At 48.4% G+C, this 13382-nt stretch overlaps 1 protein-coding gene across 1 annotated transcript in view; it reads left to right on the top strand.

The window, feature by feature from the left end:
• Positions 1 to 13382, top strand: part of LOC129514473 (partitioning defective 6 homolog gamma-like) — an 80473-nt gene that overhangs the window by 23032 nt on the left and 44059 nt on the right. The window contains exon 2 of the mRNA XM_055333042.1: positions 560 to 782. Coding sequence (XP_055189017.1) covers positions 560 to 782 — 223 coding nt within the window. The remainder of the gene's footprint in view (positions 1 to 559; positions 783 to 13382) is intronic.

Genomic DNA, 13382 nt, shown 5'->3' on the forward strand with positions numbered 1-13382 from the left:
CACCCAGGTGTCCCGAGATTTCTGAGGCCTCCTTCTCACCACTTTCCTTACTTCCTTCACTTCTGCTTCCACTTCCCATCCTTTGGAAGGACAGCCCTTTGGTCTTTTTGAAATGCAAATCATATCAAATCAGTTAATCTCATCCACCATCCTTGTAATTAATTTCTTTTTTTTTAAAGATTTTATTTATTTATTCATGATAGAGAGAGAGAGAGGCAGAGACACAGGCAGAAGGAGAAGCAGGCTCCATGCCGGGAGCCCGACACGGGACTCGATCCCGGGACTCCAGGATCGCGCCCTGGGCCAAAGGCAGGCACCAAACCGCCGAGCCACTCAGGGATCCCCATTATAATTAATTTCAACAAGGCTTTTCTTCGACAGCCTGAGCTCCAGCACCCGTCCTGTCCTCAGGATGTGGGTCAGAGGTGATAGAAACAATCTTGCACACTTTGACTTTGCACAAGCTCCCCCCGCTGGTCCCTGGCCCTCACGGAGGATGGCACACACCTGTCATTAAGTGAACAACCTACTCATTTACACCTTGTCTCTTGTGTTTTAGTTTGGGGCTGAGTTCCGAAGGTTCTCCTTGGACCGGCACAAGCCTGGGAAGTTTGAAGACTTCTACAAGCTGGTCGTGCACACGCACCACATCGCCAACACAGACGTGACCATCGGCTATGCAGATGTGCACGGGGACCTGCTGCCCATCAACAACGATGACAACTTTTGCAAGGCGGTCTCAAGCGCAAACCCTCTGCTCCGGGTCTTCATCCAGAAGCGAGGTACCGGGGCGTGGGGAGCTGCTTGTCAGTGCCATCACACACAGGCCACATCCAGGGATGTCGGGCAGCACAGCACCATATGGTTCTTTTTTGTAGCCTGTGCTGGTAGATTAAAGAAAGTCATGTTGGTTTGGTCAACATTAATTTATTAGAAGGGCTTAAAAATTTTAATGCATTTTCCATCTTAAATAGTGTTGACTTCTGATTTTTAAATACTGAGGAAAAAATAATATTGATACTTTCATATTTTAACTGGAAGCAAGGGGGTCACTGACAGAAGGGCATTAGCCAGTAACCCAAGAATGAAACTTGTGGTTTCCTGTGTGTGCTTCCCACTGTCTTTTTAGGATTGGAAAATGATGCTGGCTTTAAATTATAACTTTGGTTAACTTTTCGCTCTGAGGACCTAGCTTTGCTGTAACAGTATCACTTTATGGGAAACAAGCTGTAAGTTAATGGTTGAGAGGGACGGTTGGGTCAAGGGGTCCTTGTGCTGCTCGCTTCTCAGCTGTGTTTTACATATGCTTTCTCATCTCTAAACTTGGAAGAATCTTCACATTTCAAAATAACACACTGAAGGAAGGTACTGCCTGCAGGAGAGGGTTGATGTTGGGCAAATGGTATTTCCTGGTTGACTTGGTCATGCCTGGACCTTCTGTGCCGTAGTGAGCACACTGGCTACCCATGGGGGCAGAGCACCCTGGGGGCCCTTGCAGGGTGACTCTGGGGCTCACTGTGTTTGCTGTGGGGGACTCACTGACCAGTCAGGGAGCTGCATGGACACAGTGAGTAGCAGCTGCAACATTTGGGGGACAAGGAGGCCTGGCTCGGGGCCGTGGTGTAGGGCCCGGCGCCTGGTCCTAAAGGCAGGCAGGTGCCACAGTCCCCACTGGGCGTGAGGCCTGATTGAGCACACGGTCCCCACGCCATCCTGAGGAAGTAGGCAGGCCGTGCTGTGAGTGCCCGCTGTTGTGGTGATAGAAGGGGACACGTGGAAAGTAAACTGCAGGAGATCCCTTTCTGACCCGTCCTCTGGCACGAGATCACACAGCTCAGCATCTGCAGGCTGTGCTGAGCCGGGACGTCCTGCTGACGGTACCGAGAAGCCAGCACAGCTGTCACTTCCTCACGGGGACTTCGCCTCCCTGCTGGCCCCGGGGCGTGGCCCTGCCTGTCGACCAGTGGTTGCTCCACACCACTCTTCTCCATGAGGCCTGATCTCAGGCCACTGCACCTCGTGACCTCGCGTCCCCTCCACCCAGCTTGTATCCTGTCATTCCACGTCTCTGTGCCATGTGTGTCACCATCCTCAGGGCTGTCCTGGCGTCTGGCCACACTCCACCATCCATTGCTCTGCCCCAGCCATCTGAGGCTGTGCTGTTCACTCACCTTTCACAGAAAGGCCTCACGGTGGATGTGTGAGCCTCCACTCCTGTCCCCAGGAAGTGAGGGCTGCCTGAGGCTCGGAGCTGGGGTGGAGGCACTGCCGAGGGCACTGTTCCCTGAAGCGCCAGTGATCGTGACGCCCCGTGCTGCTGACTCCCCGAAGCTGCGGTGGTGCCGGGAGCTCCAGGGTTCGTGTGCCTGCAAGGAGGACCCGCTGACTTCTCCAGGGCGGCTCACACGCCACTGGCTGGGCCCTGCCTCCTGTTTCGTTATTTACTATGCTCGGTTTTCCTGGCTGGCCAGGGTCAAGGTGTCCGCTGACCCCGCCCTTCTGTAATGTGACTGAGGAGCTGGGGGACCTCCATTCCGTCACTGCCTCCACGCCTTCTCGCTGGCTCTGTGGCCAGCAGGTCTGTCATGACCTGCTCTATATGACAACAGAGCCTCTGCCTCGGGCCCCCATCGCTGGGGAAACTAAGGCTGTAGTCTCACTATCCCCAAGGGACCCTCACTGTACTCACTGTGTGTGGTTAGAGGCAGGACAGCTGTGTCTCTGTGGGTGGGGCAAAGCAGGAGCCCCTTGACGGGCTCCATGTTCAGGACAGACCACTCGCTGTGAGGAAGACAGTGTCCCCGTGGGCAGGCTGCTGCTGGGGCCTCCCTGGGAGGCAACACTGAAGTCCCATGTCCTTTCCCACAGCAAGGGTTCTGAGACATCAGTCACGTAATGCTGTATTCATGGATTCACTATGGCTGCAGCCACTTGTCCTTCACTTAATAACTTCATGAGCCTTGCTGTGGACTTTCAGAGAAAGCTGCCCTCTCCCCCAAAGCCACACAAATGTCACAAGTAAACTTCAAACCAACATCCCTGATGGATAGGGACGTGGAAACTCTTCCCCAAAGCACCAGGATGTGGAGTCCCGTTCTCACAGCGGACCTTGTGTGGAAGGCCACAGACCAGGGGTGGGTGCCCTAGATGTGCCGTGGGACAGCTGAAGGGACAGACGCACACACGGGCACCTTGGGGAGGGCGTGAGGTGGGAACCACCGGGAGTGCAGACTGCCGGAGGGCCCCCCTTCACAGAATGTCCTCTGACATGCAGAGTCTGTGTCTGTGAAGTGGCTCAAATGTGTTTGTTGCCCAGAATTGATACTCAGGACCCTTGGTGGCCATTCACAGACATGCTGGCGGCAGAGATACCAGTGAGATTGGAAAGGGCACCGCTCCACCTTCCCGCCTCTGCTCTTATGCCGGAAACTTGTGTCCTATCCACAGGCTGTGTAGTGTCATATTTGTCATTTTCTTGCGTGCATTCTTTTTTTAAATTGAGGTAAAATCCATATAACATAAAATTTGCCATTGTGCAGTTCAGTAGCATGAACACAATCTCAAGGATGGACGACCGTTCCTCTGTAACACTGAGCACTCTGTCCCATAGACACTAACACCTCACGCTGCCCTCCCTGCAGCCCTGCCACCCGCCACCCTGCTCTGTATCTGTATGGTTGTGACCCTTCTAAGAAGCTCACATAAGTGGAATCCCACAGTATTTGTCTTTTTGTGACTGGCTTGTTTCACTGAACACAGCGTTCTCAAGGTTCATCCACATTGTATCATATTGCACAATTTCCTTCCTTTTTAAGATTGAATAATACTCTTTTGTGTGGACAGAGCACATTTTGTTCATCATCCATTCATTAGTTAACTTAGGGGTTTCTTCCACATTGTAGCTATTGTGAATGATGCTGCTGTGAGCGTGAGACAGATATCTCTTTGAGACCTTCCTTTCAATTCTTTTGGGTATAGACCCTGTGGTATATATATTTTTGCTTCACGTGGTAGTTCAATTTTTAATTTTTTGAGGAACTATCATACTGCCTTCCACAGTGGCTGCATGGGGGTCCAGTTTCTCCACCTCCTCACCAATACCTATTGTTTTCTGAATTTTTTAATCTTTTTTTTTTTCTTCAACACAGGGCTTGAACTCACAACTCTGAGATCAAGACCTGAGCTGAGATCAAGAGTTGGACACCTAAGTGACTGAACCACCCAGGTGCCCCTCTGATTTTCAATAGTAGCCATCACAGTGGGTATGAGGTGGGATCTCGTACTTTTGATTCCTAAGTCCCTAATATTTAGCGATGTTGAGTGTATTTTTAGCGCCTAATGGCCACTTGTACAACTTATACATCTTCTCTGGAGAGACATGTGTTCAAGTCCTTTGCCCATTTTTGCACCAGATTCTCTTTGGTTGGTGAGCTTCAGGAGTTCTTTATATTCTGGGTGTTAATCCCTTGTCAGATATATGACTTGCAAGTATTTTCTCTCATTCAGTGGGTTGCTTTTTTTCTTCTGTAGGTTATGTCTTTTGATGTATTTGTAATTTTGTACAAAGTTAAATTTATAAATTTTGTTGTTGTTAACTGTGCCTTTGCTGTCATATCCAAGAACTCACTGCCAAATCCAGTGTCCTGAGGCCTTTGTCTTAAATATTCTTCCAAGGGTTTTATACTTTTAGGTCTTACATTTAGGTTTTTAGCTTTTATAATTGGCTGTGTTAGTCTTCACTGAGATTTTATTTCTCCCACAGCTTGAAGTTACTGTCTCCTGTCCTCTCCTTACACCTGTTGGACTCCTGGGAGCAGCTCTTGCAGGAAAGGTCCAGTGATCACCAACTTCCACAGCTTTTGTTTGTCTGGGAATGTCTTGCTTTCTCCCTCACCTTGCAGCACAGTTTAACTGGATGTAGGATTCTCGGTTGGCAGGTTTTTCTTCTTACAGCACTTTGATCGTATTGGTGTGCTTTGTCTCAGATCCAAAGTTTTTAATGAGAAACCCACAGATAACCTTACTGAAGATCCTTTGGATGTTCTCGTGCTGCTTTCATGCTTCTCTCTTTGTTTTTTGAAAGTCTGGTTATAACACATCTCCAAGTGGATCTCTGACTTTATCTGACTTGGAATTTGCCGAGCATCTTGAATTTTATATTCATGTCTTTCTAACAGTTAGGAAAGTTTTCAAAACATTCTTCAAATATTCTCTCTGAACCCTACTCCTTCTCATGTGTATGCTGGTTCTCTTGATGGTGTCCCACAGATCCCTTAGGCCTGTTTGTTCTTCTCATGTACTTTCTTTTCCATAGTGTTGATCATTTCCAGTATCCTGTCTTCAAGTTCTTTGGTATTTCTTCTCTCTACTCAAATCTGTTTTGAATCCCTCTAGTGAATTTTTCATATCAGTCACTGTACTTTCAGCTCTAGAACGTCTTTTGGATTTCTTTTCTGGTTTTCTACTTTTTTATTGATATTTCCATTTTGTTCATACTTTTTTCATGATTTTACCCACATTTTCTAATTCTTTGAGCATCTTTTATTTAAGATTTTACTTTATTTATTTATTTGGAAGGGAGAGAGAGAGAGAGAGAGAGAGAGAGAGAGAGAGAGAATGAGAATGAGTGGTGGAGAGGGGGAGAGGCAGAGAAAGAAGCAGACCCCCCTGGAGCAGAGAGCCTCACCTGGGATTCGATCCCAGGACCCTGAGATCATGACCTGAGCTGAAGGCAGACGCTTCACTGACAGAGCCCCCCAGGTGCCCTTCTTAGAGCATCTCTAAGACCGTGGGTTTAATGTCTGACCAGTAGATTTGACATCAGGTCTTTTTTAGGGACAGATTCTGTAGAATTCCCTTTTTCCTTTCAACGGGCCAAACTCTCCTGTGCCTTGTGATTTTTTGGCTGAACACAGCACATTCGAATCTCCTGATGCGGTGACTCTGGAAATCAGACTCCCCCACTTCCCCAGACTTTGCTGTTTTGTTGTCATCATTCTTTGGATGGTGGCAGGCTGTCTCTGTCCCGAGGATCAGCCCAAGGTGAAAACTCAGTGTCTTCTGGGGTCTTCTCTGAGCCTTCTCTTGGGTAGGCACCATCCTTCCTAATTTCCCACATGTGCAGCTGTTTCTGAATGTCCTAATATGTGGCTCCCAAAGGGGAAAAGTGAGAAACCACAGGGGCATCAGGGGGCACCCGCCCTCTCAGTACCATTGCAGTCACGTGAGCTGAAGCCGGAGGGGCGATAGCAGTGGCTGCAGCCTCTGTATCTGCACCTGTGTGGTCAGAGCAGAGACTCTGCTCTTGGAAGGACAGGGTCCTTTCTGCCAACCTGGCATCAGCAGGCAGCTCCTGAAACACATGCACAGCTGCCTGCTGCAGGGCTAGGTAGCTGCCCCTGTGCTCCAAGCTAGAATAGACCAGAACTGGCTCCTTCTGCTGGACAGTTGCAAGCCTTCAGCAGACTCCACTATCCCAAAATAGTCCTGTCAGCCAGATTCTGCCCCTGCAGTGGTCGCTGGGGTGGGGAGAAAGTCCTGGTGCTCCCTGCACTGCCCTCGTCCCAAAATCCCCCTGTGCTTTTCTTATGATGTGACTGTTGGAAATGACCCCAAGCATAGTGCAGGAGTGCTGTTGAGTTTTCATGAGTGCCAGAAGGATGTGATGTTCTTTATGTAGAAAATGCTCAGGATGCCTGGGTGGCTCAGCGGTTTAGCACCTGCCTTTGGCCCAGGGCGTGATCCTGGAGACCCAGGATCGAGTCCCGCATTGGGCTCCCTGCATGAAGCCTGCTTCTCCCACTGCCTGTGTCTCTGCCTTTCTCTCTCTCTCTCTCTGTGTCTCTCATGAATGAATAAATAAAATCTTTGAAAAAAAGAAAAAGAAAATGCTCTTTGGTGGTGAGTTCAAAATTATGAATTGGTAATATATACTAAACACATGTCTTTAAATAGAAACACATAGAGCACAAGGGTTCATATTTGCTCAGTGGATGAAAACATGATTGAAAGGCTTACAGGAACCTAACCCTATACTCTCCCTGGAGCCATGGCTCAGTGTTCAAGGAGACTTTATAGATCATAACCACCAAGAATAATGATAATCAACTCTGTATGAGAAGTCCAGAATGGGCAAATCCATAGAGACAGAACAGATCGTGGTTGCTAGAGGGAGAGGGTATTGGTAGGTTGGAGCTTCTTTACTGGACAATGGAAATATTCTGGAATTCAATAGTGGTGTTTATTACAGGGCTTTGTAAATATACTCATAACCATTGAATTATACTCTTTTTTTTATTTTTTTTTATTTATTTATGATAGTCACAGAGAGAGAGAGAGAGGCAGAGGCACAGGCAGAGGGAGAAGCAGGCTCCATGCACCGGGAGCCCGATGTGGGATTCGATCCCTGGTCTCCAGGATCGCGCCCTGGGCCAAAGGCAGGCGCCAAACCACTGCGCCACCCAGGGATCCCGAATTATACTCTTTAAGTGAAAGGATGTTATGGTATTTAAATTATTTTTAATGAATAAATTATATCTTAATACCTCTGATAAATTTTAAAATAGGAGATTTAAATCAGACTCTCCTGTTTCTGAACCTCGATCCTAGATGATATGTAGGGCTCATCTTTGGCCTTTATTTCCAAAATTCAGCCATTTTCAATAGGTGTGAATACTTACATTTTTTAATTAATTTCTTTGGCATCACAACTGAAGACAGTGCTAAGGACCCCCCAATTGGCTCCTGAGGAGTTCTGTTTTGAGTCCATTGATGTGGACTCTGAGGCCTCCTTGTGTGTATATAACACATCACTAGCCTTTTACTTTAACGTTTTGCCCATCAAATAAGTTACAGAATCAAGAATTCACAGTGGGAGACTCTGGACTTGGACCTGGGTCGCACACACTGCCCGTGTTGAGGAACTACTTTCTCTGTCCCCTGTGTGCTCCTGTAGTCCTCCCTAAAGACTCAGGAATGTTTGGAAAGTTGGCCCAAACCAGCAGAGACACTCAGAGTATGTCTATTTTTAGCAGAATAAACAGGAAGTGCAAACACTAACTTTTCACCACTTATCCATCAAATAAACCCCTCAAACACCAGCACTCCCACCCAGCCCTCTTGTTATTTAAGAGATGGGCCTTTCTGCCCCACACCCACCCCCCGCCGGCCCCAGCCCAGATCTCAAAATGGAATGCTAGCTGACTTTTAGTGGCTGTTTTGTGGCTCGGATGATTAGCATCTCAGGATGTCACAGGAGGCTTGTGAGGACTTAATTGTGCCACAGGATTTTCAGCACAATTAAAATGTTCTGAAATATTTACCTTTACAGTAAACATAAATACTGCTTATTTCCGTGTGTCTGCTAACTGTGTGATTAATCAGAGGTTGCATGATCGGGGATGGCAGGGAGGTATTTGCTTATGATTTCACTTAAGGATGTTGCTAGAAAAAGTAATTGCAGAATGTTCTTCAAGGTAAACTGTATGTAATCATTGAGAATTTGGTTATACACACTGGTAGAATCTTAAAATATTAGGTATATAAATTCTGCTTATAATCGCTTTTCTCAGATTCTTCATTAAGTACCAAGAGGTGCATTTGTTTTAGGTTGGGGACTCACTGTGCAGCAGGAGACACTCAGTGTCTCTGTCTTTCTCCAGACTTTGCCCAGGGTTTGAGGCTGTATGTGTTGAGGCAGCGGAATGTATAGTTTTGCTGAATTAACCTTGTCTATGTCCTTGTGCTTGTAGGAGCAGAAGTAACACACACACACACACACACACACACACATACCCGGCTCTTCTGACACATTTGCCTCTTTAATTGCCACTGATTCCTGAAAGTTTGCATGTTTGGAGAATTCCTTTTTTTTTTTTTTAATAATTGAAAGAAAGGGCAAACAGTCTCCCACTGCTCCATCGTGGGAACATGCAGAAAACAAAATGCCTGAAGCTCACATTCACCCCTGGAGTGGGAGTGGATGGGGGGAGAGAATGTGCTGATGTAGTTCATTAAAAAGAAAACAAAGCCAGAACCACCCACCATCCAGAAGAATCCAGGGGCTGGTCCTGGAAAGGCTGGCCATCTGTGCAGATGGTCGGAAGCCACGAGGTCATCGGCGTCTTCCGGCCAGCATGGCACACCTGTGCACCCGCTCTGCCCCTGCCCTCAGCTGACCTGTGTGAGGGAGGGAGGAACCCCCATCCCAGCAAACACCTTGTACAGGAATGGTGAGATGGAATTGGATTCTACTCTTTTCTTGTTTTCTAGTGTTATTTACTTTTACATATTCAAGCCCATGGTATGTTTATGATTTGGACTCATGCTTTTTAAAACCCCAATATATCATAAGCATATCCTGTCATTAAACTCTTTGTAAGACTTTATTTAAAAAGTCGTTTCTGCCTGTAACATATTTGTAAAAGAAAATTCAAACAATGTGGAAATAAACAACTCCATCACCCCAAGGTAACCACATTAGCATTTTGGTGAGCCCTTTCCAGACGGCTTGGTATAGGTAAATTAGTTGGACATAGTTTTATAGTAATAGGGTCATAATACACATACTTTTAAATTAATTTTTAGACATTGTTTTAAGCTAGCATTGTATTTTTTACTTTTTGTAGATGTATGTAGATACACACCATCCTTTTAACAGGAGATATCAGTTATAAATATAAAAAATGTAACCAACCTCTTATTTTCTATTTCAACTGTTCCAACTTTTTATTCGTAGAAACTGTGTGGTACATTTTTACATATGTGTCAGGTTATCTTTGGGGTAAGTTAGCAGAGATGTCTTGTTAGGTGTGTACTTTGAACTAAGATACATACTTCCAGTGGTCTTCTTTTTAGCAGGGCATTTGAATGATATTTGGATGGAATCATTCTGAACACATCGTTGAAGATTGTCCTTGTGTGGCATGAACACTCATCTACCCTCTTGAAGGCCAGTGAGGGTCTGGCCAGAAGTGTAGGCTGTGGGCTGCCCACCTGTTAAGACAGCACCCAGCTTGGGACTCTGCAAGTCTGGGCCCTCAGCTAGGACCCTCTGGGGCTGTTATCCTACTATACCTGGTATCAGATGTCCTGCAATTTAGGGAGCTCCTCTTAGCCTGGCCTTCCTGGTGGGAGCTGCAAACCGTGGCTGGTACGCAGGCCCACTGTTCCTGCTGAAGCCTCTGTGGAGACCAGAGTGGTTTGTCTGGAGGTGACCATCCCACTTGTTTCCTTTCCATCATGTCATAGTGGCTGGTCATTGGATAATTAAGATGTTTATTTAAGCCAGTTGTCAGAGAGGAGGAGCTCAAGGATGACCCGTTTGAAGGGGAAAGGCCAAGCATGGAGGCACAGCGTGGGGCTTTCTTTTCATGTTCAAGCTGACGATCCTGAGCCAACTGACTGGTTATCAAGCTGTCTGTGTTAGCAGGATTTCTCTTTGAAAAAAGTCTTTTTAAACAAAAAGAGCATACTCCTCAGATACTGTAACAGGGCTGTGTTTCTGCTACCAGGGTGTGTTAGGGTTCTGTGCCTTCACTTATTTTTAGAAGAAAGGTATTCTTTGGCCCTTCCGATGGCCTGCCTGGTAAGCTCTATGCCCTGCACTCACAGCCTCCTCCGTGTGCCTGTCTGGAAGCTGCCAGAGCTGGGCACTCAGGCACCTCCCATGGGAGGTGGAGGCCTGGAGCCCAGCCAATCACACAAGCCTGCACACTGGTCATCCCTCCCTGGGTTTACTAGATCTCGCACTTTCCTCAAGCAGCGTGGGAGCAAACTGGATACTCTTCCCACCATCTGAGTGCAGGTGTCTACTACGGGCGCAAGGGTTGTTTGGTATTGGAGAGCCATGGGAAAGGTCAGCAGGGCCTCCGTGGGACCCGACAGACATGTTGCTGCAGGTGGCAGGTTATGGGAAGCCTGCCGAGCTGCCTTCTCTGAAACCTGGTGATAAGTACACACGCCTGAATGTCCTGGACCACATGCTCTGTGAAGCAGAAGTGTCTTTGGAAGTATCTCTCATGGACAGGACACTGGGTTCAGTTAGGACCTAGTTGTCTGGGTTGAATGGAGTTGAAACCTGATGTACTATTGAATTAAACTCTGCAAGAACGAGGAATGCAAGCCCCTTGGGCCTTTGTAAGCAAGGGGTTAACTTTGAACAATTCTGGCCATTTCTGGGGATGGGCAGCCACAGGTGTGAGCACAGAAATTTTGGAGGGATGATATGGCCTTGCGTACCTTCTGAAAGTCAGGTCCTTGCCATTCCCCTTTGACCTGGGTGATGGTCCGAGGGCGGTCAACCACCACTGACTGCACCATACATTGTAGGGCCCTCCACTGCAGATTCAGCTTCTCCGATGTCACTCGTGATGGTGACAGAATTACCAGCTCTTGGCTAATTTCTTCGTTTAGCTCAAATGCTATACTAATAGGCTCATCCCAGTTTGTGAGGCTGTGCCACTGCTCCTCCAGTTAGCAGTCCTGTAAGCACCCAGCACTTAGACAGTCACAGGTCACTTAGGAGCTTCTGCCCTCAGGGCTCTGCAACCCACATCCTGCCCAGGAGCACAGTGACCACCCCAGTGAGTGTGCTGTGGGAGCCCCAGGATGGGGAATGGAAAGCCTGGCTTCTTCAGGATGTGGAGCCAGGCCAACTGAAGAGTGTGTGAAGTCACGGGAGATCACGAGGTTTTGGGGGGCTCAGTCCAGGAGAGCCAGGCTGAAGCAAGCACTGGGGAGATGGTGAGATGGCACCAACGAGCTCCGCAGAGCGGAACTCCCTGGTGCCTGTGTCCCTGCCTGCACACAGTAGATGTGCACTGCGGAGCTGGGGACCAGATGCTGGCAGACGACACCGCTGGCCAAGAGATCACACAGGACGGGCGGACAGGAAGACAGGACACGTAGGAGAAGCAACCAAAGGATCGTACGGGCTCTGTGGCCACTTGAATGTCTCATGGGTGTCTGTATGCAGATTACCCTGAGTTGAGATGTTTCTTGGCCTGTTTATGAAGCAGCTGGCTGAAACATCTGTGTAAGTGAGAACTAGTCGGTGGGTATTAACGTCACGGTGTTTTCTCTGAAGCATTCTGCATTTGAAGCATCTTTGCTAGACAGAGGCACCAGCATGCTGGACCTGGTGAGGCTCTTCCCTAAGCCCGAGGCCCCCAAATCTACATCTGAGTCGTGCTCTTAGGGTAATTAGGCTGAGTATGCTACTTACGGTATGATTACTGGTCATTTTGAACCTGATCAGATGCCATTCTATTTGGAGAAACATCTTTTTAGGAAGGAATGAGGTTGCTGGAGAGAACGTGCAGTTACCGACGGCCCTGGAGGGCCCATGAGGAAGAGGGTGGACCCTGGGTGCAGCTCCCATGGAGCACACCAGCTGGACAGGCTCCACCCACTCTGGGAACCTTTCTAAAAGGTGTTCTCACTCCAGAGGGCAGCTGTGCAGGCCAGCAGGCAGTGTCGGGGGCCCCCACTCCAGCCAAGACCTGGCCTTGGCAGGATTCACCAGGAAGACTGCCAGCAGCCAGGCAGGACAGGGGATGCTCTGCTGTAGAAATGATCTTCAGAGCCCTGAACAAAGTCGTGGTGGTGCCCCCACCATCCTAGGCCCCTGGACTCACAGGCCTGGAGAGGGTCACTTGCTCGTCTGTCGCTTCCTTCCTTCCTAAGCACAGGCCTGTTGCCCACCGGCAGCACTGTTGTGCCAGCGCTGCCCACTTCCACGTGTCTCTGTGACTCCCCTGGACAGGCTATACTGGGCGGGACACACACACACACACACACACACGAATGATTTACCTGCGCTTATGTGGAGTCCAGAGATATAAAAATTTCCACTGTGAACTTTTCTCTCCCAGAAGCATAAGCAAGACTTGGATTTCCTCCTGCACAGTGGTTTGTCTTCCTGTTTTTGCCCGGTATCTCTACTTTCCACCCTGTCCTGTGGGAAAATGATTTAGCACAGAGGCCAGCAGCCACACCACGTCCCTGGCACCCCAGGTCTCCAAGCCCTGGGCCATTCTGAGGCATTCAACACGTGCAGACAGATCAGGGACGAGGCAGATGGTGGGCCGAGGAGCAGGTACAGGATGGGCCCCCTTGGGCTGCCCAGCCCGCGCCTGCCTCCTGCCTCCCGCCAGCTGGGGAGTGCTGTGCATTGGAAAGGGCGGTGTTACCACAGTGTGTACTGAACAACAATAAAGGCTAATCTAATTTTTTTTATTGTGGAAAAACATCCATAACACAAAATTCATCATTTTAACCACATTTGAGTGTACAGCTCGGTGAAGTGAAGGACGTTCAAGGTATTGTGCGGTCAGCACCCATCTCCCGAACTTTCCATCCTCCCGAGGGAAACACTACCTGTT

The sequence above is a fragment of the Nyctereutes procyonoides genome, unplaced genomic scaffold (assembly GCF_905146905.1).
Source record: "Nyctereutes procyonoides isolate TBG_1078 unplaced genomic scaffold, NYPRO_anot_genome, whole genome shotgun sequence".
NCBI classification, from domain to species: Eukaryota; Metazoa; Chordata; class Mammalia; order Carnivora; family Canidae; genus Nyctereutes; species Nyctereutes procyonoides.